This window comes from Microplitis mediator, chromosome 11, assembly GCF_029852145.1.
Source record: "Microplitis mediator isolate UGA2020A chromosome 11, iyMicMedi2.1, whole genome shotgun sequence".
NCBI classification, from domain to species: Eukaryota; Metazoa; Arthropoda; class Insecta; order Hymenoptera; family Braconidae; genus Microplitis; species Microplitis mediator.
Genome location: NC_079979.1, coordinates 18,467,156 through 18,490,914, shown reverse-complemented (window position 1 = coordinate 18,490,914; position 23,759 = coordinate 18,467,156). Strand labels below are relative to the sequence as shown.

At 29.5% G+C, this 23,759-nt stretch overlaps 4 protein-coding genes and 1 long non-coding RNA gene across 5 annotated transcripts; 3 read left to right on the top strand and 2 right to left on the bottom strand.

Moving 5' to 3' along the window:
- Window positions 1–828: 828 nt before the first annotated feature.
- On the top strand, window positions 829–2,265 carry LOC130677260 (integrator complex subunit 2-like). The gene is made up of 2 exons (XM_057483946.1): window positions 829–1,668; window positions 1,740–2,265. The coding sequence occupies exons 1-2, from the start codon at window positions 1,573–1,575 to the stop codon at window positions 2,190–2,192; spliced, it is 549 nt and encodes a 182-aa protein (XP_057339929.1). The 5' UTR covers window positions 829–1,572; the 3' UTR covers window positions 2,193–2,265.
- Window positions 2,037–7,822, bottom strand: LOC130677261 (uncharacterized). Its single transcript, XR_008991560.1, has 3 exons — window positions 7,719–7,822; window positions 2,383–2,475; window positions 2,037–2,171 (listed from the first exon to the last, which is right to left on the bottom strand). It is a non-coding gene; the product is annotated as an uncharacterized LOC130677261 (long non-coding RNA).
- LOC130677259 (integrator complex subunit 2-like) lies at window positions 2,820–7,643 on the top strand. The gene is made up of 5 exons (XM_057483944.1): window positions 2,820–3,207; window positions 4,208–6,315; window positions 6,381–6,585; window positions 6,698–7,004; window positions 7,076–7,643. Exons 1-5 carry the CDS (start codon window positions 2,924–2,926, stop codon window positions 7,526–7,528), a joined length of 3,357 nt encoding a protein of 1,118 aa, XP_057339927.1. The 5' UTR covers window positions 2,820–2,923; the 3' UTR covers window positions 7,529–7,643.
- A 1,300-nt stretch (window positions 7,823–9,122) lies between the features above and the next one.
- On the top strand, window positions 9,123–14,475 carry LOC130677419 (protein SPT2 homolog). The gene is made up of 5 exons (XM_057484178.1): window positions 9,123–9,518; window positions 9,779–9,925; window positions 10,000–10,129; window positions 10,388–11,935; window positions 14,088–14,475. The coding sequence occupies exons 1-5, from the start codon at window positions 9,465–9,467 to the stop codon at window positions 14,174–14,176; spliced, it is 1,968 nt and encodes a 655-aa protein (XP_057340161.1). The 5' UTR covers window positions 9,123–9,464; the 3' UTR covers window positions 14,177–14,475.
- Window positions 14,476–14,540: 65 nt separating this feature from the next.
- LOC130677420 (glutamate receptor 4) lies at window positions 14,541–22,582 on the bottom strand. The gene is made up of 8 exons (XM_057484179.1): window positions 22,224–22,582; window positions 21,969–22,101; window positions 21,703–21,809; window positions 21,448–21,624; window positions 19,914–20,250; window positions 18,269–18,462; window positions 17,678–17,985; window positions 14,541–16,251 (listed from the first exon to the last, which is right to left on the bottom strand). Exons 2-8 carry the CDS (start codon window positions 22,054–22,056, stop codon window positions 15,729–15,731), a joined length of 1,734 nt encoding a protein of 577 aa, XP_057340162.1. The 5' UTR covers window positions 22,057–22,101; window positions 22,224–22,582; the 3' UTR covers window positions 14,541–15,728.
- Window positions 22,583–23,759: the final 1,177 nt, after the last annotated feature.

Here is a 23,759-nt window from a genome sequence, read left to right as displayed (position 1 = left end):
ATTATATTACGGGGAAAATATTGGTCTTATTAAAAAATTTTTCAAACAAAAGTTGTAGGAAATTTAATTTTCTAAAAAAAATGTCTCTTGTAACTTTTTTTTAGGAGTTATAAGAAAGCCGTAATTTCAAAATTATGATTTTCATAATTAATCAAATTTTGAATCATTCATTATGAATCTTAATTTTTGAATTGCAGTAAAAGTATTGGTCGTATAAAAAAATTTTTTAAGTAAAAGTTGTAGGAAATTTTATTTTCTAGAGAAAATGTCTCTCACGATTTTTTTATACGATCGATATTTTCATCGTAATTTCAAAATTAAGATTTCCATAATTAATCAAATTTTGAATCACTCATTATGAATTTTAATTTTTAAATTGCAGTGAAAGTATTGATCTTATAAAAAAAATTTTCTAATAAAAGTTGTAGGAAATTTTATTTTCTAGAGAAAATGTCTCTTACGATTTTTTTATACGACCAATATTTTCGTCGTAATTTCAAAATTAAGATTTTCATAATTAATCAAATTTTGAATCGTTCATTATAAACCTTAATTTTTGAATTACGGTGACAATATTGATCGTATAAAAAAATTATGAGAGACATTTTTTTATAAAAATAAATTTCCTACAACTTTTGTTTAAAAAGTTTTTTTATAGGACCAATATTTTCGCCGTAATATTACACATTTGAACCATTAATTTCGAAGTTGAGGCAAAAATCTTGTCCTTATTTATGACTAAAAATGATATATATATTTTTTTTTACTTGTAGAAATATCGATAATTATTCCATTGGAAATCAATTAATTTTATAAGAAAAATTTTTTGAAAGTTTGCTGTGAAAAAAAAATGAATTACTTGTGAATTAATTATGAAATTTAAATTGCAACAAGTGCGCGAGATTAATTAAATTATGCGTGTTATTATTTCTGATGGATTTGCGACGACTCATTTTCGTCATCTGTCGTAAGTTGACGAGTGGTTTGATCTTGAGATAATTTATACCACCGGCGACGGGTAATTATAAAAATATCATTATAAATAATAAAGAATTACAGTTTTAATTTATTTAAGATAGTTATCGGATGTTAATTCAGTTTAAAAGAGTGAAGAAAATTTTTTAGCCGAGGAATATTGAAAGTTTTTCAAAACCGTATGAAAGAAAAAAAAATTTATTGACAGCAAAAACTTGTTAAAATTACGATTATTTACTGCCGGATAATGATAAAAAGTATCATTTTTAAACCACTTGAAATATAGAGTGACGTAAAAGTATTCAAAAGAGAACGTACTCCAGTTCCATTTGTTATTTTGTGTGGCAACAATTTAAATTTTCATTTATCGATAGTAATGTTTGATTATGATAATTATAATTGCTTGGGATATATATTTCTATGATAAGAATTCTACAGACCACTTGAGGTCTCGAGGTCAAATTTACGTCATCTGTAAAATCGGCTTATGATCAAAAAAATCTGAGCGCGAGGATCTACGCACTGCTCTGGTCGCTGGTACAGATTTTACTGGAAGCTTGTCTGGAGACTGAGGAAGATCGAATTGTTGCTGGACAAATGTGGTCACTAAGAGAAATACGCAGTGTCGTTTGTTCTTATTTACATCAAGTCTTTATCACTGAGCCTTCATTAGCTAAACTAGTACATTTTCAGGTAAAATAATTTTAATTATTCATTCGTTAATTGACTGAACACAATATTTATTTATAAAAATATATTTGCAGGGATATCCGCGGGATTTGTTGCCGATAACAGTAGCCGGGATACCATCGATGCATATTTGCTTAGACTGGATACCAGAACTTCTGTCTCAACCAGAACCAGAGAAACAAATTTTTGCTGTTGATTTAGCGTCACATCTCGCCGTTCAGTATGCGCTGCCAAAAGCACTCAGTGTTTCGCGATTAGCAATAAATACACTCATCACTCTGCTGGGTGTATTGCCTGCCAAAGAACGCGTCGTACTTTTTATGCCAGTCCTGCCAGCACTGACACGAATTTGTCTAGCGTTTCCACCGCTCGCCGAAGACACTACAGGACTTCTTCTGCAGCTGGGGAGAATCAGCTCAGCACAAGCCGCGCTTGGTGATAAATCCGCGGAAATACTTTGCCACGAAGTTAATCAAACATTTTCATCTCTACTTCAAAAAGCTATTCTACAATCAAGAGTTTATTAAAATAAAAAATAATTATTATCGTGTACATAAATTACCCACATGTTTATTATTATTTACATTTTTTTAATGTACCTAATGTATGTATTGTAAATAAACTTTAATAGTTTTAATTATTTTTATACGAGAGTCAGAGTTGTTAGTAAACCCAAAGATTTTATTTTTATTTTATCGTCACAAAAAAATTACTTACGTCTAGCCGACAGAATAGTGTCCATTGCAGAGTTTGATAAAAAAAAATATACCTCCCGTTAATTCGCTGCTCAAGATCAATGTCGTTGGATAACTGAAATAAATTTATAATTTTAAGTTATTAATTGGATAGTTAACTTGATTATCTAAATTCAAATATTTGCTGTGCTATCTTACGATAAGCTGCTGTTTAAGCAACACGACCAAATATTTTCGAAATTATTTCTATTCAATGTTTTTATACTTAAAAAAAAAATTATTATTATTATTATTATCACTCCCAACTATGAATTAATAAAAAAAACTGAGTATGTAAATTCAAATTTACATTTAATTAAAAAAAAATTAAAGTCTGCCTAAAGTTGAATTCAAATTCCCGCGTCACTTCCCGCCATCTGGCGCAATAAATTCAAATAAAATAAAAAAAAATGGCGTTGCCTAGACATTGGATTGCGTACACATACACAAATTAGTTAATCACCAGCTCCCATCATCAATTATCTCTTAATGACCGCAAATAAATAACAATAAAGTAGTAAACAATGCAGATAAATATGCAAATATCACCGCGCGTATTTACCGCAATTCAAAATGTAAATATACGGGAATTATCGCAGTGTACACAAAAAGAAATTCGCCCTTTGTTACCATGTCTGGTTCGTATGAGTTTAATTTCACCTCTTGACATCACAAGGGAATGCGTTGAAGCCCGTAAAGAAATATTGACAATTCTATCAGGAATTGAATCAGTAAATTCAATTGTCGCTTTGCTGTCAATTGATTTTCATGCTCTCGAAACAGATGTACGTAAAGAACAACAATTGAGGTTAGTATTCATATCTGTCTCCACATTTCATCAGTCATCAACAACCACAACATGATTCAATTTTTCAAATTTTATGAGAATCCATTTGCTGAAAAATATGATACTGAAATCAGCTGACGTCTAATAATTTTTGAATTTTTTAAAAATCGATAAATTAAAAAAAATTTTCCGGAAAATTGCACCTGTAGTTTTTTAAATTTTCTACACGTGCACATTTTTAGTTTTTTTGTAATTGACTTGAAAAGAAAAATACAAAAATTGTTAATTGTCTTCTTACTTTAGGATCATGATACTGAAGGCAGCCGACGTCTAATAAATTTTTGATTTTATTTTAAACCATAAATTGTAAAAAAAAAAATATTCAAAAAAATTGCACCTGTAGTTTTTTAAATTTTCTACATGTGCATATTTTTAGTTTTTTTTTAAATTAATTTTTTGACACAAAAATCCAAAAATTGTTAATTGTCTGCTAACTTTAGAATCTTGATACTGAGGTCAGCCAACGTCTAAAGATTTTGGATTTAATTTTAAACCATAAATTATAAAAAAAAAATATTTTCGAAAATTGCACTTGTAGTTTTTTAAATTTTCTACATGTGCATATTTTTAGTTTTTGTTTTTTGTAATTGATTTGTTGAAAAAAAAATCAAAAAAATTTTAATTGTCTGCTAACTTCAGGATCATAAATTTTCTACATGTGCATATTTTCAGTTTTTTTTTTTTTTATTCAGTTGTGGAAAAAAAATCCGAAAATTGTCAATTATCTGCTAACGATGATCCTGAAGTTAACAATTAGTAATTTTCAAATTTTTTTCGACAAGCCAATTACGAAAAAAAAAAAACTATAAAAATACACATGTAGAAAATTAAAAAAACTACAAGTGCAATTTTTTCAAATATTTTTTTTCTTATAATTTGTCGTTTAAAAATTATATGACGTCGGCTAACTTTAGTATCGTCTGCTAACTCACAATTATTAAAAAACAAACAAATTTTTCAGACAAAAAATTGGTAATACTCAAGGAGACAGCATTCTAGCCCAGTCTCTTCAAGGCGGGCTGGCTCTAGAATTCGAACGAAGCGAATCAACCCGACGAATCCGTCTGGTTCTGAGCGAACTCCTCTTCGTGTCATCGCAAATCCAAGAGTATCAAAAGAACACCGACTTCTCAATAAAGCAATCAGATCTATTTGACAATGCGGTGTACATGGAGGAGATCAGCTACGTGATCTGCATCGCGTTGGCAGAACTTCCAGCCCTGTTGTCCATAAGTGACATAGCAGAGACTCTACTGCACGTGAAACACGGCCCGGAAATAATTTGCTGGGTAGTAGCGAACAGTCCCGACAGTTTCTTTGACGTCTGCACCCACTTGATAGCCAACGGCGAGCGTCAAGAAGAGTCAGCACTTGGTAGAATTCGTACACAAGCACTCACGATGCTCTGTCGTATGAATCCGTCCCAATCGTTAGCCATCCGCGCGAAATGCGTCGAGCTTTGTCGTATGCCGGCTCTGGCAATAACTTTGAGCCTAGATCGCAACTCCTCGCAGTCTGCGGACCCATCATCCGAAAGCGATGTCGTGGCTTTCGTGTCCGGTCTTTTGCTGGGAAGTGATCAGCAAGTCCGCACCTGGATCGCGATGTTTATTCGTAACGGCCAGAAAAGAAAGTGGGAGTCGCACACTGCCTTGCAGTCACTTCGGGAAGAAATACTGACACGTTTGCGTGCAATCGTCAGCGACGTGGCAGCCTCGGAAGGTCAACTTGCCGAGTCTCAGGTTGTAAAAGCCAGCGCGTTGCTACGACTCTACTGCGCGCTGCGTGGAATCGGCGGGATCAAATTTCAGGACGACGAGGTGACGATGATTGTCCAGTTACTTACCTCCCATCCTCCGCCATCACCAGCTGGTGTGCGGTTCGTTTCTCTAGGTCTCTGCATGCTGATCGCCTGTCCGTCCCTGATAGGACACCATCAGCTGGAGAAGCGAAGTATCGAGTGGGTCCAGTGGTTAGTACGCGAAGAAGCTTATTTTGAAAGTGCCAGTGGTGTCACTGCAAGTTTTGGTGAAATGTTACTGCTTATGGCCATTCATTTTCACAGTAACCAGCTGTCAGCTATTTGTGACCTCGTTTGCGCGACCTTGGGCATGAAAGTTCCCATAAGACCCAACAATTTAACCCGGATGAAGCAAATATTTATGCAGGATATTTTTACAGAGCAAGTTGTCACTGCGCATGCTGTTAAAGTCCCAGTTACCGCTAATTTGAATGCCAGCATTCCAGGATTTTTGCCAGTGCACTGCATCCATCAGTTACTTAAATCACGGGCATTCTCAAAGCATCGAGTCCCGATTAAAAATTGGATTTACCGGCAAATTTGCAACAGCACTGCGCCTCTCCATCCGGTACTGCCGGCTTTGGTCGAGGTCTACGTCAACTCGATTTTAGTAACCAGCAGCAAGACAACAGAGCACACAAATAAACCGATAACAGAAGACGAGATTCGTCGGGTTTTTCAAAACAGCGTATTTGGCGCTAATTTCAAATCATCAAAACGCAGCGCATTGAGTCTTATGGAGACTGATGCTGAAAACATGGACGTTGATACGACAAAATCATCATTGACATCGCAATTATTATTTTTATATTATTTACTACTGTACGAAGACGTCCGGATGATGAACATGCCGAATTATTTGTCACAAGGACGGAAAGTAAAAAGTTATTCCGTTGAATTTTTATCTGAACTGCCGATAAAATATTTACTGCAACAAGCGCAGCGGGATCAGTTGAATTATGCGAGTTTATTTTCACCGTTACTGAGACTACTGGCGACGCATTTTCCCCACCTGTCGTTGGTTGACGACTGGCTTGACGATGAGATGATTAATATTGACTCGACGGCCGCTAATTATGACAACGTTGTTATTAATGAGACAACGGTAAACGAGGCGTTTAAAAATATAAAAGTTTGTCCGAGTAGGACTGGACGAGTCTTGAGACAAATGATGATCATGAAGCCTACGGAAATATGGGGCTACTCGGAGAGTATCATTAATTATTTTAAGACAATTCTTGATGAAAAAGTACCGCGTTACATACAAGGTAATTTATTGTTCAATTTGTTTATCGATATTAATATTAATTAGTAATAATGTAATTATTTTTAGAACTGTACAAACAAGTATGGCTGAGACTGAACACGGTGTTACCACGTTGCCTGTGGGTGATGTCAATAAACGCGCTGCTGATGGAAATACCGACGGTACAAAATGTGAGATTGACGCAGGAAAATATCGTTCTTGATCCACTTCAAGTACTGAGATGTGATGCAAGAGTATTCAGATGCGCGCCAGTTTTATCTGTTATTTTGAGGTAACACTATAATTTTACGACACGTGTTATCAGTAGAGTTGTTTAATTATGATAATTATTAATTACAATTGCTAAAGTAAATGTTTTGTATTTTTTGTTTTTCTATGATAAGAATTCTACAAGCGACGCTTGCGGCATCAAGGTCACAGCTGTCGCGTCACATGCAGGATCGACCTATGACCGAAAAAGTCGGCCAGCTGACGAACGAATCCGAGCGCGAGGATCTACGCACTGCTCTGGTCGCTGGACAGGAGAGCGCGGCGGTACAGATTTTACTGGAAGCTTGTCTGGAGACTGAGGAAGATCGAATTGTTGCTGGACAAATGTGGTCACTGAGAGAAATACGCAGTGTCGTTTGTTCTTATTTACATCAAGTCTTTATCACTGAGCCTTCATTAGCTAAACTAGTACATTTTCAGGTAAAATAAGTTTAATTATTCATTCATTAATTGACTGAACACAATATTTATTTATAAAAATATATTTGCAGGGATATCCGCGGGATTTGTTGCCGATAACAGTAGCCGGGATACCATCGATGCATATTTGCTTAGACTGGATACCAGAACTTCTGTCTCAACCAGAACCAGAGAAACAAATTTTTGCTGTTGATTTAGCGTCACATCTCGCCGTTCAGTATGCGCTGCCAAAAGCACTCAGTGTTTCGCGATTAGCAATAAATACACTCATCACTCTGCTGGGTGTATTGCCTGCCAAAGAACGCGTCGTACTTTTTATGCCAGTCCTGCCAGCACTGACACGAATTTGTCTAGCGTTTCCACCGCTCGCCGAAGACACTACAGGACTTCTTCTGCAGCTGGGGAGAATCAGCTCAGCACAAGCCGCGCTTGGTGATAAATCCGCGGAAATACTTTGCCACGAAGTTAATCAAACATTTTCGTCTCTACTTCAAAAAGCTATTCTACAATCAAGAGTTTATTAAAATAAAAAATAATTATTATCGTGTACATAAATTACCCACATGTTTATTATTATTTACATTTTTTTAATGTACCTAATGTATGTATTGTAAATAAACTTTAATAGTTTTAATTATTTTTATACGAGAGTCAGAGTTGTTAGTAAACCCAAAGATTTTATTTTTATTTTATCGTAACAAAAAAATTACTTACGTCTAGCCGACAGAATAGTGTCCATTGCAGAGTTTGATAAAAAAAATATACCTCCCGTTAATTCGCTGCTCAAGATCAATGTCGTTGGATAACTGAAATAAATTTAAAATTTAAAATTATTAATAAATCAATAATATATAACAGGGTGGCCACGAACCGGGAAATATCATGGAATTGACAGGGAATTTCGAAAAGTATCCGGGAATTAAATTGTAACAGTTAAAAATTTAAAAAATTTTAAATTATACACTAGTTACAAAAATTAAGGAATATTAAAAAAATTTCAAATTTTAAAGTGATTTTCAACAGATTGTAACTCGAAGGAAAATGGTCAAACGACAAAAACAAAAAAGGCAAATTGTAGCTTCAAGTGTCTAGTTTTCTGATCTGGTCTTTAAATTTTTTTATTATGTGCGGTTCCGGAGTAGTCATAAGAAAACTATCGAAAAAGAAATTAACCAGATTTTTGCTCGTCTTAAAAACAGTCTTCGAGCTTCAATAAATTTTTTTCGATAATTATGATTGATTTTTGATTGCTCCGGAACCGTGCATAATAAAAAAATTTAAAGACCTAGATCAAAAAACTAGACACTTGAAGCTACAGTTTGACTTTTTGTTTTTATTGTACGACCATTTTCCTTCGAGTTACAAACTGTTGAAAATTAATAAAAAATTTGAAACTTTTTTAATATCCCTTAATTTTTGTAACCAGTGTACTTTGAATTTATTTAAATCATAAAACTTCTTATTAAATATTTTAACTTATACATTTTTAACATCGAATAATCAAATATAGGCAATATTAATTTATTTTGTTGCCCTTTTTTTTTGGTTTCTCGCATGATTTAATTATCAAATTTAATTATTAAAAATGAAAATATAATAAAAACTTTGAATATCTAAATGATACGAATAAAATTTCTAAATCAGGGAAAAATATGAAAAACTTTACTGGAAAACCGGGAAATATCAGGGAATTTTGAAATCATTTCTTCGTGGCCACCCTGTATAAGTAATTATTAATTTTCCTCAAATAATATATCCTACATAATAAAATGTCTACATCTTCACTATCCCATCCAACTCCGCCAATGAGTGTGAATGTCGCAGACATCAGACAAATTTAAAATTACAAATAAATAGAGTAAATAATTCAAAAAATAATGTTTCGAAAAAATGCACTTATTAATTTCAAATTTTTAAAATGCGCATTTTTTAAAATTTAATTTTATTAATTATTTACTCTATTTATTTATAATTTAAAATTTGTCTGATGTCTGCTACATTCACACTCATACTCCGCCATCTAAAAGTTTACTTCCACATTCAAATTTGCCGCCTCGGCACTCCGACCGCGCGCCATCTTCACTCGCTTTTAAAAACCAGGAAAAAACTTACAATCAGTGGATGAGTAATTTAGTCAGTGCACTATTGTGCACCTAGAAACTTCTATTGTTAACTCCTATTTACTCACCAAGTTGTTACGTACAACTTCAATTAAATTATGTTACTCTTTACCATATTGTTAATGACACGATAATTATTTTAAAAATATCAGTAATTCATAAATTATTTAAAAACTTTCCGCCATTGTTACAAAAAAAATTTTAAAAACTACAAGCGTTCAAATAATGAAAACACAGTGATGCTCGTTACCTCGTCATGCACATACGGATAAACATTTATATCAAAAAAATATAACAATATTATATTTATATATAAATATATACATATATATTTTGAAAAATGGATTTCGGTGAATTACTTTCAGTTGCTCAAAAAAATAGTTCTACTAAACAGGTTAGTACACCACGTTATTGTTTATATATAAATATATTACCATTATATATATATATATCTATATATATATATATCTATATATATATATATATATATATATATATATATATTTATTTATACATATATATATTTATATAAGTATGTCGGTCGGAAAAAAAATTTTAATAATTTTATTTCCTCATTTATTGTGACCTATTTTCTTAATCTCATATATTTTATTACATATATCTATATATATATATTTTTTTTCTATAATCTAGAATGTATCGTATTATCCAAGTAAATTTACACCACCAAAAAAGGAAGTGAAGCAGTCGAAAACTTTGTCAGAGAATATTAAAAAATTCTTAGCACGAAAAGAAGAAGAGGAAAAAAAAAAATCCCAGGATGAAAAACGTAAAAAAGAGGTGATTATTAAATAATATATATATTTTTTAACTATAATTCGTCATAGACCATAAATTAATAATAAAATTGACAGAACTTGCTATCACTGAGGGATCATAAAGCGCAGAGCAGAATAAATAAACATCTAAAAATATGTAAAGCTGCCAATAAGTCCGTATTAGCTGACGCTATTAATCATGAGGACACTGCTGTTACAATGGCTGGTAATTATTATCCATAAATAAATGAATAAACAATTAGTTTTTATGTTAAAAATAATTAACTTTAACAAATATGACTCATCTGTCGATATTCTGGTACATTAGACACAGACGTCACGCGTTAAATTCAAAATATTCATAAATTTAAATTTTATCACCGCCAGTGATAAATTTTCCTTTCAATGCATTTTTTTTTATTAATTATTATTTTTATCTCGGGTTAAAAATAATAAATAATTATTTTTATTTAAAAAATTGCAGGTCCGTCGCAACCAGACGAAGATGACTACGGTTATGTATCACAAGAAGCCTCTGCATTTTATGATAAACTGATGAACAAATACCAAAGTCTACCTCCAGAGAAGCCCTTGTTCGCAGAGAGTGGAAAAAAAATAGTTCGAGATATCGCGTCGACTAAAGATCGGGTCAAGCAGGCGCTGAAACAACAAGAGTTGGAAGCCTCGCTGCCGCACAGACGTAAAAGAAAGTCCGAGGCAAGTGGACGCAGTGATCGTGAATCTCATGATAATTCAAATGATCGTGATAGTTATAGTAGTAATAATAATAATAATAGTAATAGTAATAATAGTAATAGCAGCCGTAATGGGGAAGATGATAAACCTAAAGCTAAAAAACGTCCGCTGCCGCCACCGATTGACTTCATGTCTCTGTTAAAATTAGCTGAGCAAAAGCAGCATGAGCCGGTGGTAATTGAACCCAAAGTCAAACCCAAGGAGGACTTGGTGCGTCCGATGACGAAGAAGCAGAAGAAAGAATACATGAAGGAAAAAGAATGGAAGGACAAGAGGGAACGGGAGAAAAATGGTGACGTCAAAGTTCCTGATAAGAGTTTAGTTAAAAGTAGCTCGGTATCAACGTCGTCGTCGTCGTCGTCATCGGTGGCAACGCCGAGCAAAAATTTAAAATTGAATGGCAGTAAAGTCTCTGCTGATAAAAATGATAGAATAGACAGAGATAAATCCTCGGATAAAAGTGACAGAGTCGCTGATAAAAGTGATCGGATGTCATCTAAGTCTACTCCTGTTGCTAAGAAAATTAGTGATAAAAGTAATGAGAAGTCGGGTAGTAAAGTTAATCCTAAGGACGAAATTTTAGAGGAGAGACGTAAATTAGAAGCTGAGAAACGGGAAATTGAAAATATGAGACGGGTTCTTGAAGAGGAAAGAAGAAAATTGGCGATGATTAAAAATAAAAAACCAGACGATCGTTTGTCTAATTCTGGTGCAAATAAAAATAATGGTAGTAGTAGTAGTAATAATAATAATAATTTGAAAAGTGGCAGCAGTAGCAGTAATGGTAAATTGAACGGCAGAGATGATAGAGACAGTAAATTAAAAGTGGATAAACGCATTGATGGAAAGACAAGTAAATTTCCACCAGATGTTAGACCACGACAATTTCCTCCGGCTGATGTTAAGCCAAGACAGTTTCCTCCTGGTGATATTAAACCGAGACAATTTCCCCCCGCTGATGTCAAGACGAGACAGTTCCCTCCAGCTGATGTCAGAGCGCGGAATTTTCCCCCTTCGGATGTCAGGAAGAATGGCAGCAAGCTCCCGATTAATAAACGGAGAATTTATGATGATGATGATGAGGAAGAATATGATTCTGAGTTGGATGACTTTATTGATGATGATCCGCAAGATGGTTCTGAGGATTACAGCAAATATATCAGTGAAATATTTGGGTATGACAAAAGTAAATATTCAAACTTTGATGATGATGATGCCAATATGGAGAGTAATTATGCGCAGCAGCTTAAAGAAGAATTTGTGTCAACTAAAATTGGTAAGATATTTTTAATTTTAAAAAATTACTAGACACATTATTTAGTTAAATAAATAATAATTAACCCTTTGTCTGTCATCAAACTCTTAAAAGTACGTGGTAATTAATAATTACTTTGAAGTTTTAATTAAAAAATTGTAAAAATAACTTTTGCAATATAAATTACAATTAAAATGAATAAAAGGTATGGAGTAAATAAATCTAGCGGCATGGAGTCAATTTCGGACCAGGTTTTTATCGGAAAACTATTCAAATATATAATATGATTAATTGATTTAATTAATCAGCTTCGATGATTAATAATTATTTATTTAATTACTACTTTTTACAATAAAATATAAAAAAATTTTTATACATTTCTTCTTTAATCACCAGTAGTTCAACCCTTCGTCCGTCGCGCTATGAGCGCAGCGCCGCGATTTTTATTAAAAGATTATTTAAGAAGAAAATAAATTTCCTAGTCTTTTTAAATTTTATGAGTTCTTCTGCTATACTTTTTAGTATCGAAGAAATGAATGATAATTATTTTTCCGATATTTTAAATACTAAAAAAATAATTTTTTTTGTTGGAAAACCTGAGAAACTCGTCGATTTGCCGCTGACGCGAGTAAACGGGCGTTTAATTTGTTCGGATTTTCTGCGCAATGTTGCCAGTTACCACCGGCGACTCATTTACAGTTCATTTAATTCATCTCTTTCTTTAATATTTTTATGTAATACAAAATTTTTATTTTAGTAAAAAAATTTCAATTTTCTAGTCGTATAAGCTTGTGTGGTTTTAATTTTTTGAAAACATTGTTTAGATACTTGGCAACACCACCATATTAAATACATGACGGAGGGTTAAAAAAAAATTTTTATTTTTAATAAAATATTTTTTAATGTTCAATTCAACCCGTGTAAAAAAAATTGTTGAAAAAATGTCAAAAAAGTGTTGACTATTTTAAACTTCAGAACGTGACACAACGAACTTTTTTTGAATCGTTTTAAAACTTTTGAAAATTCATGAGAAAAATTAAAAAATTTCCTAATATTATTAATCCGTTTTTTTCTAAATGTATTTTGCACTAAAAAATGTTAATTCGTAGTCTTATTGATGATTTTTTTTTTTCATAGCTATATCGAAAATATTATTCAGAATGACAAAAAAAAAATTTCATGAAAGTTTGAGCCCTTAATATTAATTTTAAGCGGTCCATCATCGCTATTTTTAATTTTAATTCATAATTTTATGTTTTACGTCGGAATTTCTAAAACATTGGAGTAAAAAAAATTCATTTCCACTTATTCTTATGTAAAATTGAATTCCCTACAAAAAAGGTCTGATTGAAAATTTTCGTCAGACAAGCCGTTTCCGATTAATTAAGCTTAATAAATTGATATATTTTTTCGATTTAACATTTTTACTTTTGAATTTTGTAACTGACGAATCAATAAATATCTAAAAAAGACCATGACAGATTTTCGAATGAAATTTAATGCTCTACAAAAAAGGTCTCTTAACATTTCGTGCTAAATTCACTCCTTCGAAAGTTATTCAAGGTTGAATTTGAGTCAAAACGATTTCAATAACGTGAATAACTTAATAACGAAGGGGTGAATTTAGCACAAAATGTTAAGAGACCTTTTTTGTAGAGCATTAAATTTCCTTCGAAAATCTGTCATGGTCTTTATTAGATATTTATTGATTCGTCAGTTACAAAATTCAAAAGTAAAAATGTTAAATCGAAAAAATATATCAATTTATTAAGCTTAATTAATCGGAAACGGCTTGTCTGACGAAAATTTTCAATCAGACCTTTTTTGTAGGGAATTCAATTTTACATAAGAATAAGTGGAAATGAATTTTTTTTACTCCAATGTTTTAGCAATTCCGACGTAAAACATAAAATTATGAATTAAAATTAAAAATAGCGATGATGGACCTCTTAAAATTAATATTAAGGGCTCAAACTTTCATGAAATTTTTTTTTTGTCATTCTGAATAATATTTTCGATATAGCTTTGAAAAAAAAAAATAGTCAATTTTTTTGGCCCAGTCTAATCAACACTTTTTAAACCTTTTTTTAAAAATTTTTATCACACGGAAAATTTATTGTGGTTTTTTAAATTTGACTAATTTATTAATTATTTTAATTTTTTTTTGTTACAGGTATAATGGAAGATTTAGAAGACATAAGACAAGAAGCTCTTGAGAAGAAACGCAAAGCCAGCATGCTGAAGAAAATAAAAAAAAAGTAGGAGTAATTTAATAAATTTTAATTAACTAAAAAAAATTAAAATGAAGGAAAATTATTTTTTATTCGAGAGTATATTAATATAAATAAATCGATAATAAAAAAAAATGTGTAAATTATATAAAAATTAGAGTCACGATCGAATGAAAAAATAGGGTTTTTTACAAATTTTTTTCATGCAATGTGTAAAAAATTTTGATAGATTATAAGATAATTATAATCAGCATTAATTATAATTATTTTAAAAATAATTATATCGATTTAAAATATAAAACTAATATTTTCACACTTTATTAAAATTCCTATAGTAATAATGATGATAATACGTATATAATCATGTGTTCAAATAATTTAATTGTTATTTGTTGTCTTGTTGTCACTGTCAATATATTTGATAATAATTTATGAATTTGTGTTACGTAAAAAAAATCACTCGATACATTTGTATTTATTGTTTTATTTTGATTACACGCTCACACTTAAAATTATGTTTATTATGCAATATCAAAGTGTAAATATATACAATTCAATAATCATAATTATCATTATCACTATTATTATTATGAGTTATAATAATTTTAATCGCAAAAAAGTCGAGATCGAATTTGTTCATATAAATAAAAAAAAATAATTATACATATTAAGTAAATTAAGTTACATTTTAACAATCATTAATTATAAATATTAATTATTAACTAATCAATTAATATATTATTTAATTTTTAAGATGATATTTATACTTATAATTATTTGAATAAATAAAACAAATACTGAAAAAATTTTAGTGGTTTTTGTTTTATGGACACGTTAAATAAAACCTGTGGTTAATTTTTTCACACTTAATTTTCAGACTAGTGTTAAAAAATAATAAATTTTTTTTGCATTCTCAGTAGACGAGGCCAGAATCTCACTCATGTATTTCTATAAATTTATTATTTTAAATTTATTTTAAATAATACTGTCACGAGTTACAATACTTTCTGTACAGTATTTTTTGTAGCAGATTAAAGACTCCGAGGTAGCATTTAAATACTAATTCAAATTTATTTCACTACACAAAAAATGTCCAAAGGGAGTCCGATTATTTTTTTTGATACCATGTGCCGGCAAAAAAAATTATTTTAAACCGCGGACTTTTCGCGCGCTGCGATCCAAGAGTTCCCTTGAATAATTAAATAAAGATTAAGTTTATGTAAAAAAGGTCGACAATGTTTAGCCATAAATTTTTTTATCCCCACCAACAAAAACCCACGGACACTTGATTATTTAATTTACCTAAAAAAACCATCGTCAGTCAGTGATAAATTTTTTATAAACGGTAAATAGCACCACCATGCGTGGGTAATTGTTGCAATTAAACTAGGCGGGGAAATGAACAAATATAAAAAAAATCAATACAACCCTCGTCAGGTCTAATTCATAATTCAACAATTACACAGTAGTAAAATATTAAAATAAAAAAAATTAATCATTAATGGTCTCTGATTTAAATTAGTCAATTAAATAGAACCCCTGCCGTTTTTTAAATTAAATCATTCCAGCGTCGATGTAATAAATTAGTGATTATACTGAAACAATAACGCCGACGGACTGCGTACTGGAACTAGTCGCCTTTCCCCCGTCGTTTCATGTACGACGAAGTAATCACGTCCATTGACGTAATGAATTTTAGAATTTTTGAAGTTATCAATGGTATCATAAATCGGAATGACTGGGGGCTTAGTAAATGACGAAAATTCTGTCTTACTTGGCACCGTTGTTATGGTGGTAGGTGGGGGCAACGGTAACTGCGGACGCTTTGACGGACTCACTGGTTCCTTCATCCGCGTTTTGCAACAGGTACAAGAGTCAGCACAACACAAACACACGCGACACCTGAAGTAATGTTGACTTACTTCAACAAGAAATGAAATTAACGAAAACAAAAATCCAGTTGCTATTACTTGGTACGTTAATTCTAAATCATTATTATCTAATTTACGTTCCGTTGAACCCAACATGAGGGGACAGTACGTAACCATCGGCCTATTTACTGACTCTATGTGTTGTATTATTCCTGATTCCGATAGATGAAGTAATCTATATATATATAACAAATATAAACATATTTTAGTTTTATAATTAAATAAATTAATTGAATGTTTAATCGGATAACCCGTATGAAAATAACATACATGGTAAAAATATATAATATATGATAAATATAAATAAATATATGTGGCCAATTTAACTATATTTTTTTTATATTAAAAAACGAGTCCGTATATGTTTAGCATATATAAAATATATATGTCAATCATATACAAAAAATATATTTTTATCATATATGAAAATATATATTCTTGTCGTATATGAAAACTATATTTTTACCATACGGAAAAATATATATTTCTATCATATTCGACAAATATATTCTGATCATATATAAAAACATATATTTATGACCAACTCCAATTAAATTAGATATAAATTTTAATATATTCTTTAAATTGCAGTTAAAATTTTCAAAATTTGTTAATTTGATGCGAATATATATATACCCATATACATATACATTAGGGTGGGTTGAAAAAAAACTTTTTTTTTGTTTTTCTTGGCATGGGGGTAGAATTTGTACCTTATAAAAAAAAAAAATTTTTAAGAAAAAAAAAAATGTTTTTACTCAACATTTTGAGGTGGCCCACTCGTTTATAAAATAAATAATTGATCAAACGGGGTAGTCCCAACGAAAAAAATTACACGGTGTTCTAGAATCTGTAGGGTGTCCCCTTGAAAGCTAATTGAAAGTCCGAAGTTGAAAAAAATTTTTTCCTATTATTTTTGTAATTTAAGTAAAAAATCCAAAAATGAAAAGCATATTCTTTTGAATTATAGTGAAAGTGAAGTAAAAAAAAATCACATTCGACAATTATTAGATGTTTTCCACGATTTTGGACAAAAAAAAATTTTTTTTGATGGAACTACCCCGTTTAATCAATTATTTATTTAAAAAACGAGTGACCCACCTCAAAATGTTGAATAAAAAATTTTTTTTTTTCTTGAAAAATTTTTTTTATTGTAAGGTACAAATTCTACCCCCATGCTAAGAAAAACAAAAAAAAAGTTTTTTTTCAACCCACCCTAATATACATACACCGAATAAAATAAATATAACAAAGAAAATATATGGTGCCATATATAATATAAATTATATGCTACCATATATTTCATTTCATATAAAAATTTTATATTTTTTGAATATAAAAGGAAATATATCAGCACAGTATATTATAAGGTAAATGTAAATGTATATATAGCTTAATATAAAAAACATATAAGTTACATATATGGAATACATACATTTTCTACTGTATATAATTTTATATTAAATCGGCGAAAATCTCTATATGATTTTTTATAATATACAATATAATATATCATATATTTTTTTGTTGCAAACATATATGACTTTATATATTTTAACCATATATTGTTTTTTCATACGGGAATTGACAAATGGACTTACTCTCGATTTATAACTTTGCTGATTGTTGAATTACTTGGATACGCGAATCCACGATTCTGTTGAAATACCGGATTCGGCATTTTTATGTAAAAACATTTTTTTTTCTCCACCAAATTTTGTCTTGTGCGATTTAAATAATCGTTTTTAATAAAATTTTCAACAAATTGGATTTCGTCGATAAATAAACGTCTATTTGTAAGATAACTTGCTACCTTTTCAGTTTTATTATCTTTCTTTGAAATATGATAAAATATACCACGATGTTCTTTGTATGAGGTACGAAGTGGTGTCAGTTCTTCGGGATCGTTCTAAAAAAAAATTATTAATAATTTAATTAAATATCAGACTTCGCTCCGTTTAAAAAAAAAATTTAGCCGTCAATAAAAAAAAAAGTCTACATTCGTGATCAGAGTGGATGTGGATTGAAATAAAAAATTTAAAATCACTGATGATAAAAATTTTCTATTTACTCGGTACGCGTCGGGATTTTTTTTTGAACTTTGGAAGTCTGAGTGACGGAATTAATTTTGATTTAAAATTAACTCCGTATTTATTATAAGTTTTTTACGGCTCATATAATAGTAAACTTACTCTATTTATTGTGATGTCAACGATGTAATGTTGTTGAGCCGACCAAGTTTTATGCTGGTTAACAACATCTTTAACGGAAGTGAATGCCAGCGTAAACTCGGATAATGTCAAAAATGCTGTCAAGTTAGCAGTATAAAACGACGTAATTATTGTGATAAATATCCACCAGCTAGCGAACATAAGTCGATTTGAATCTAAAAATATACAACATTAATTTTATTAAATATTTTTTGCTGACAACAAAAAAATTATTTTTCAAAATGGTGACATTTAAAAGTTCTTGTGAAAAAATCGAAATTTCGGCAAAACTAATACAGATATCAAAAAAATGTATAGAGAAAGTTTAGTAGCTCATAGAATTCTCTACAAAAAAGGTCTCATTACATTTTCACGTACTTCTAATTATTTCGAAGTAATGGCAACTTACAGTAAAGAAAATTAATTATCATTATATCATTATTGAAATAATTGATCTCTTACTTATTTCCTCTGTAACTTTTAAACTATCAGAGATACGTTTGAAAGTATCAAGAACTTTCTTGTAGCAAATTAAATTTCCTACAATTTTTGTTTGAAACATTTTTTTCCAAAGTCTATAGTTTCGCTATAAACTCCATTGGAAAATAAATTCGTTATTTTTTTTTATTGGCGCGTAAAAATAATTCATGATCATAAATTTAAAAAAAAAATAAACTTGTATAATTGAAATAGTGTATTAGTGTACACTAAGTAGCCTAAAATCCCCGCGGTTGCATCAAATGGTGAAAGTATCATGCACTGCAAAAAATTTACGGATTAAATCCAGAGTAAATGCGGAGCTGATTATTTGTTATTCATTTAATTTCCTTATAGTGAAATTTACTCCAAAGGGTAGATTATTTTATAATTAGAACTCCCGATCGGATTTAAAATCCGGAGTGATTTTATTTTAAACTCCGAAACTCCGAGTGACTGAGTGATTTCGGATTTAAATAAAATCCGTATTTACCCCCGAGTTTTTAGTGTCAAAAAAATTTTGTAATTATTAAATTATCGAGGCTAAAACAAAACGGTTTTATAAATGAAACAAAAGACCTAGTAATCGATCAGGAACCAGTACCCAATCACCTTACATTGTAAAAAGTCGTGAGTGAATTCGGAGTAATTACCGATTATATTTAAATCCAAATTTATTCGGAGTTTGAAAAAAAGTTACTCCGCATACGGAGTAAAGGGGGAGTTTGTTTTTCCAGTGGAGTAATTTCCGAGTCTGAATTTTATTTAAATCCGCATTCATTCCGATCCGGTTTTAATATTTAAATAAACTTCCCATCGGAGTAAATTTCACTCCGACTCGGAGTTTTAGTATAAAAAATAAACTCCCCTTCGGAATGAATTTCATTCTGAGGGAATCAAATAAATACACAGTCGTCTGATCCGCATTCACTCCGGATTTAATCCGCAATTTTTTTACAGTATGTATTTTTAAATATATATTTAATTCTTCATTTCAATTAATAAAAAAGTATAAAAATTATAGTATTCAAATTTTCAAGTGTCCAATCTGGCCAAAGAAGGCACCTCTGCCCTATTTCTATTAAAAATACATGCAGTGGTCGGTTACTGGGTCCTTTACTTTATAGATAATTACTATATTATTACGTACCAGCTTCAGGAGTGAGTGCTGATCCCTGTTTTAATATTGCACCATAAGCAAACCAAACACAATCGATAAATGAGTATTTATCTTTCTTAGTACGCCCCCATAAATATGCGCGGTACGAAGTAACAATATAGATAATTGGTCCCACAAGAGCTAACGACACAAATATACAAATCCACACGGTTCTGCTGAATGGAGCAAGTAATCCAGAACCAATAGCTGATTGTAATGGTCGCTCTAATACTATAGCGATTTCTAAATAATCTAATATTGGGCTGAATTTAACGAATCTTAAATATTCTGGTATTATTGGTATGAATGCAACTGCCACATCTGCTTTCTAAAGAAAAATATAAATATAAATATAAATATAAATATTATACCCTAATGTGCGAAAAGTTTGAATTTTCAAATTATTCATATCAAATCGAATCGAATTATTCGTAAATTTTATAATAATTTGAAATTTTCCGAATTATTAGAAAATTTACGAGTAATTCTGAAACTTTTTTTTTAGTGACATAAAATTGTCATATTTTTTATAATAATTCAAATTTTGCCAGAGGTAAATACAGCTCGGAATTTACGAAAAATTTCATTGTTGGTTAATTTAAAAAAAGTTATCTATCAAATAAAAATTGAATATTTGAAAGCTGATCAGAATTTTATTGACTCGAATAAAAAATTTGGAAAGTTTCAAATTTTTAGAAAATTTACGAATAATTAAAAAAAAAAATTTTTTTAGCGGCGCGAAATTTTAATTTTTTTCCAATAATTCAAATATTTATAAAAAGTAAACAGAACTCAGAGATGAATCTACGAAAAATTCCATTATTGGTTACTTTAAAAAAAGTTCTCTATTAAATAAAAATGGAATATTTGAAAGCTGATCATAATTTTATCGACTCGAATAAAAAAATTTGAAAAGTTAAAAATAATTCGAAAACTTTCAAATAATTCGAAAATTGAAAAATTTGGAAAGTTTAAAATTATTAGAAAATTTACGAATAATTCAAAAAAATTTTTTTTTAGCGGCGCGAAATTGGAATTTTTTCCAATAATTCAAATATTCATAAAAAGTAAACAGAACTCAGACACAAATCTACGAAAAATTCCATTATTGGTTACTTTAAAAAAAGTTATCTATCGAATAAAAATTGAATATTTGAAAGCTGATCAGAATTTTATCGATTCGAATCAAAAAATTTGAAAAGTTAAAAATAATTCGGAAAGTTTCAAATTATTAGAAAATTTACGAATAATTCAAAAAAATTTTTTTTAGTGGCTTGAAATTATAATTTTTTTCAAATAATTCAAATATTCATAAAAAGTAAACAGAGCTCTGACACAAATCTACGAAAAATTCCATTATTGTTTACTTTGAAAAAAATTCTCTATCAAATAAAAATTGAATATTTGAAAGCTGATCAGAATTTTATTTTCGAATCGAGTAATTTGAAAAAAAGTTACAAATAATTCGAAAACTTTCCGATAATTCAAAGTTACATAAATTTTTTCTTTAATAATAAATAAATACCGATTGATTCAACATTCCAATCACTCCTGTGACATTGTTACCGAGTATCGGTTTTTCAGGCAGGACAATTTTGTATTTAAAATTTAATTTAGCTGCTATTATATCGAATACTTTGAATGCGTAACCCCCGCCTTTGTATTCTCCATTTTCTTCACTTATTGAAGAGTACAGCGATTCCTTTAATTTATAATAAATAATATTTTAATTAATTATAATTAACTTGACAAATTTTAATAATAAATTTAATTAACTCACATCCCAACTAGTGACTTTTATTTCTTTAGGTATTGCATTATGTTCTCGTTCTGTCTGAACGCTTAATAAAAAACTTCTTGCTAATTCAGTTTCTAAATTTACTTCCCCTAAAATTAATAAATTTTTGTAATTATTATTAAATTTATTGTTAATGATTACAACATTTAAAATTTTTTAAATTCTAAGTAAATTTTTAAAAAAACTTTTATTTTAAAATAAAATTTTTTTTTCACTTATAATTAATTATTTTAAATTAATTAACGTACAATCATAACGTCCAGGAAGTGTATAATCAATAGTATTATTACTAGTCAGTGCATAAATTCCAATAAGCATTAATTCAATGCCCCTCATTTTGAAAACACTTTAGTCATTTTTATCACCAAACTTTTGAGTTCACTAAAAAAAAAAAAATAAAAAAAGACCGAAAAAAATAACAGCTTACATTTCTATAAATTAATTTGACACTAAAAAAATTAATTTATGCATAAAACTGATAGTAATTTTAATGACAGTCATACCAGGACGGAAGTTAAGTCGATACTGTCATATTTTCATGGGCATGTCATACATCCCCAGTACTTGCTCTAGCTCTAGTTTATTTATACATATAAAGGACTATTTTATTTTAACTGATGGAGGGGCCAATGTTACCCAGTACCCTGTCGGGTAGACCACTATCATTGAAAATGTACACAAAGATATCAGTACTTGTACTTGTACTAGTACTAGTTCCAGTACCAGTAACAGTATTAATACCGAAGAATTAAAGCCACGTATGCTATATTACGTATGTGTTACATTGCCTGACACTGTAAAGATGTCCTGGAGATACCGATCATACGTCAGGCCTATTGCCGGTCACGCGACGACAAGTTAAAGCAATAAAGACAATGACAATGGCAATGAATATTTTTATATTGATATCAAATATTGAGTGTTAAGTTTCAGCTATTTGATAATATGTATTTTATTACAATTATTTAAATTTTAATTTTCCCGTTTTTTTTATTATTTTTTAAATTTATTTTTTTAATTTCGATAATACTTTATGATTTATAATTTATCAATTTTATTAACAATTATTTAAATTTAAATTTTCGCGCTTTTTTATTATTTAATTTTTTTTAAAACTGTTATTTGTTTTTTATATTTAGATTATACTCTCTAATCTATAATTTATAAATTGTATTAACAATTATTTAAATTTAAATTTTCGCGCTTTTTTATTATTTAATTTTTTTTTAAATTGTTATTTGTTTTTTATATTTAGATCATACTCTCTAATCTATAATTTATCAATTGTATTAACAATTATTTAAATTAAAATTTTCCCGCTTTTTTTATTATTTTTTAAATTTCGATAACACTTTATGATTTATAAATGATTAATTTTATTAACAATTATTGAAATTTAAATTTTCCCGCTTTTTTTATTATTTTTTAAATTTATTTTTTTAATTTCGATAATACTTTATGATTTATAAATTATCAATTTTATTAACAATTATTAAAATTTAAATTTTCCCGCTTTTTTTTTAAAACTAATTTATTTATAATAAAATAGATTCAATGAAAATTTAATATTGAAAAAATATTTTTTTATTGTATATATTAATATAAACGATTGACACGAAGGTTTATGATAAACTAAATTGTACAATTGACCAGAAAAACTACCCACGCACTATTGGTATTACTTGAAAAAACATTTAGGTCGATTGTTATCGCACCCTAACTGATAATAGGTTTTGATGGGTGGGTGTCTAAATAAACAGTGCGTTCACTTATTATTATTATTATTATTATTATTATTATTATTATTATTATTATTATTATTATTATTATTATTATTATTATTATTATAATAGTACAGATGTAATATTAAATGAATCACTGGGTATCGGTATTAAATTTTGGATATTATATTAAAATTATTTTTGTTTAACGTCAGTTACATTTGTGACGTTGATGAGTAAAATTATGAATTTGAATTGACCTCTTTTTTTTCAGTGCTTAATGTTTTATGAAACAACACTCAAATACGCTTGTTATTG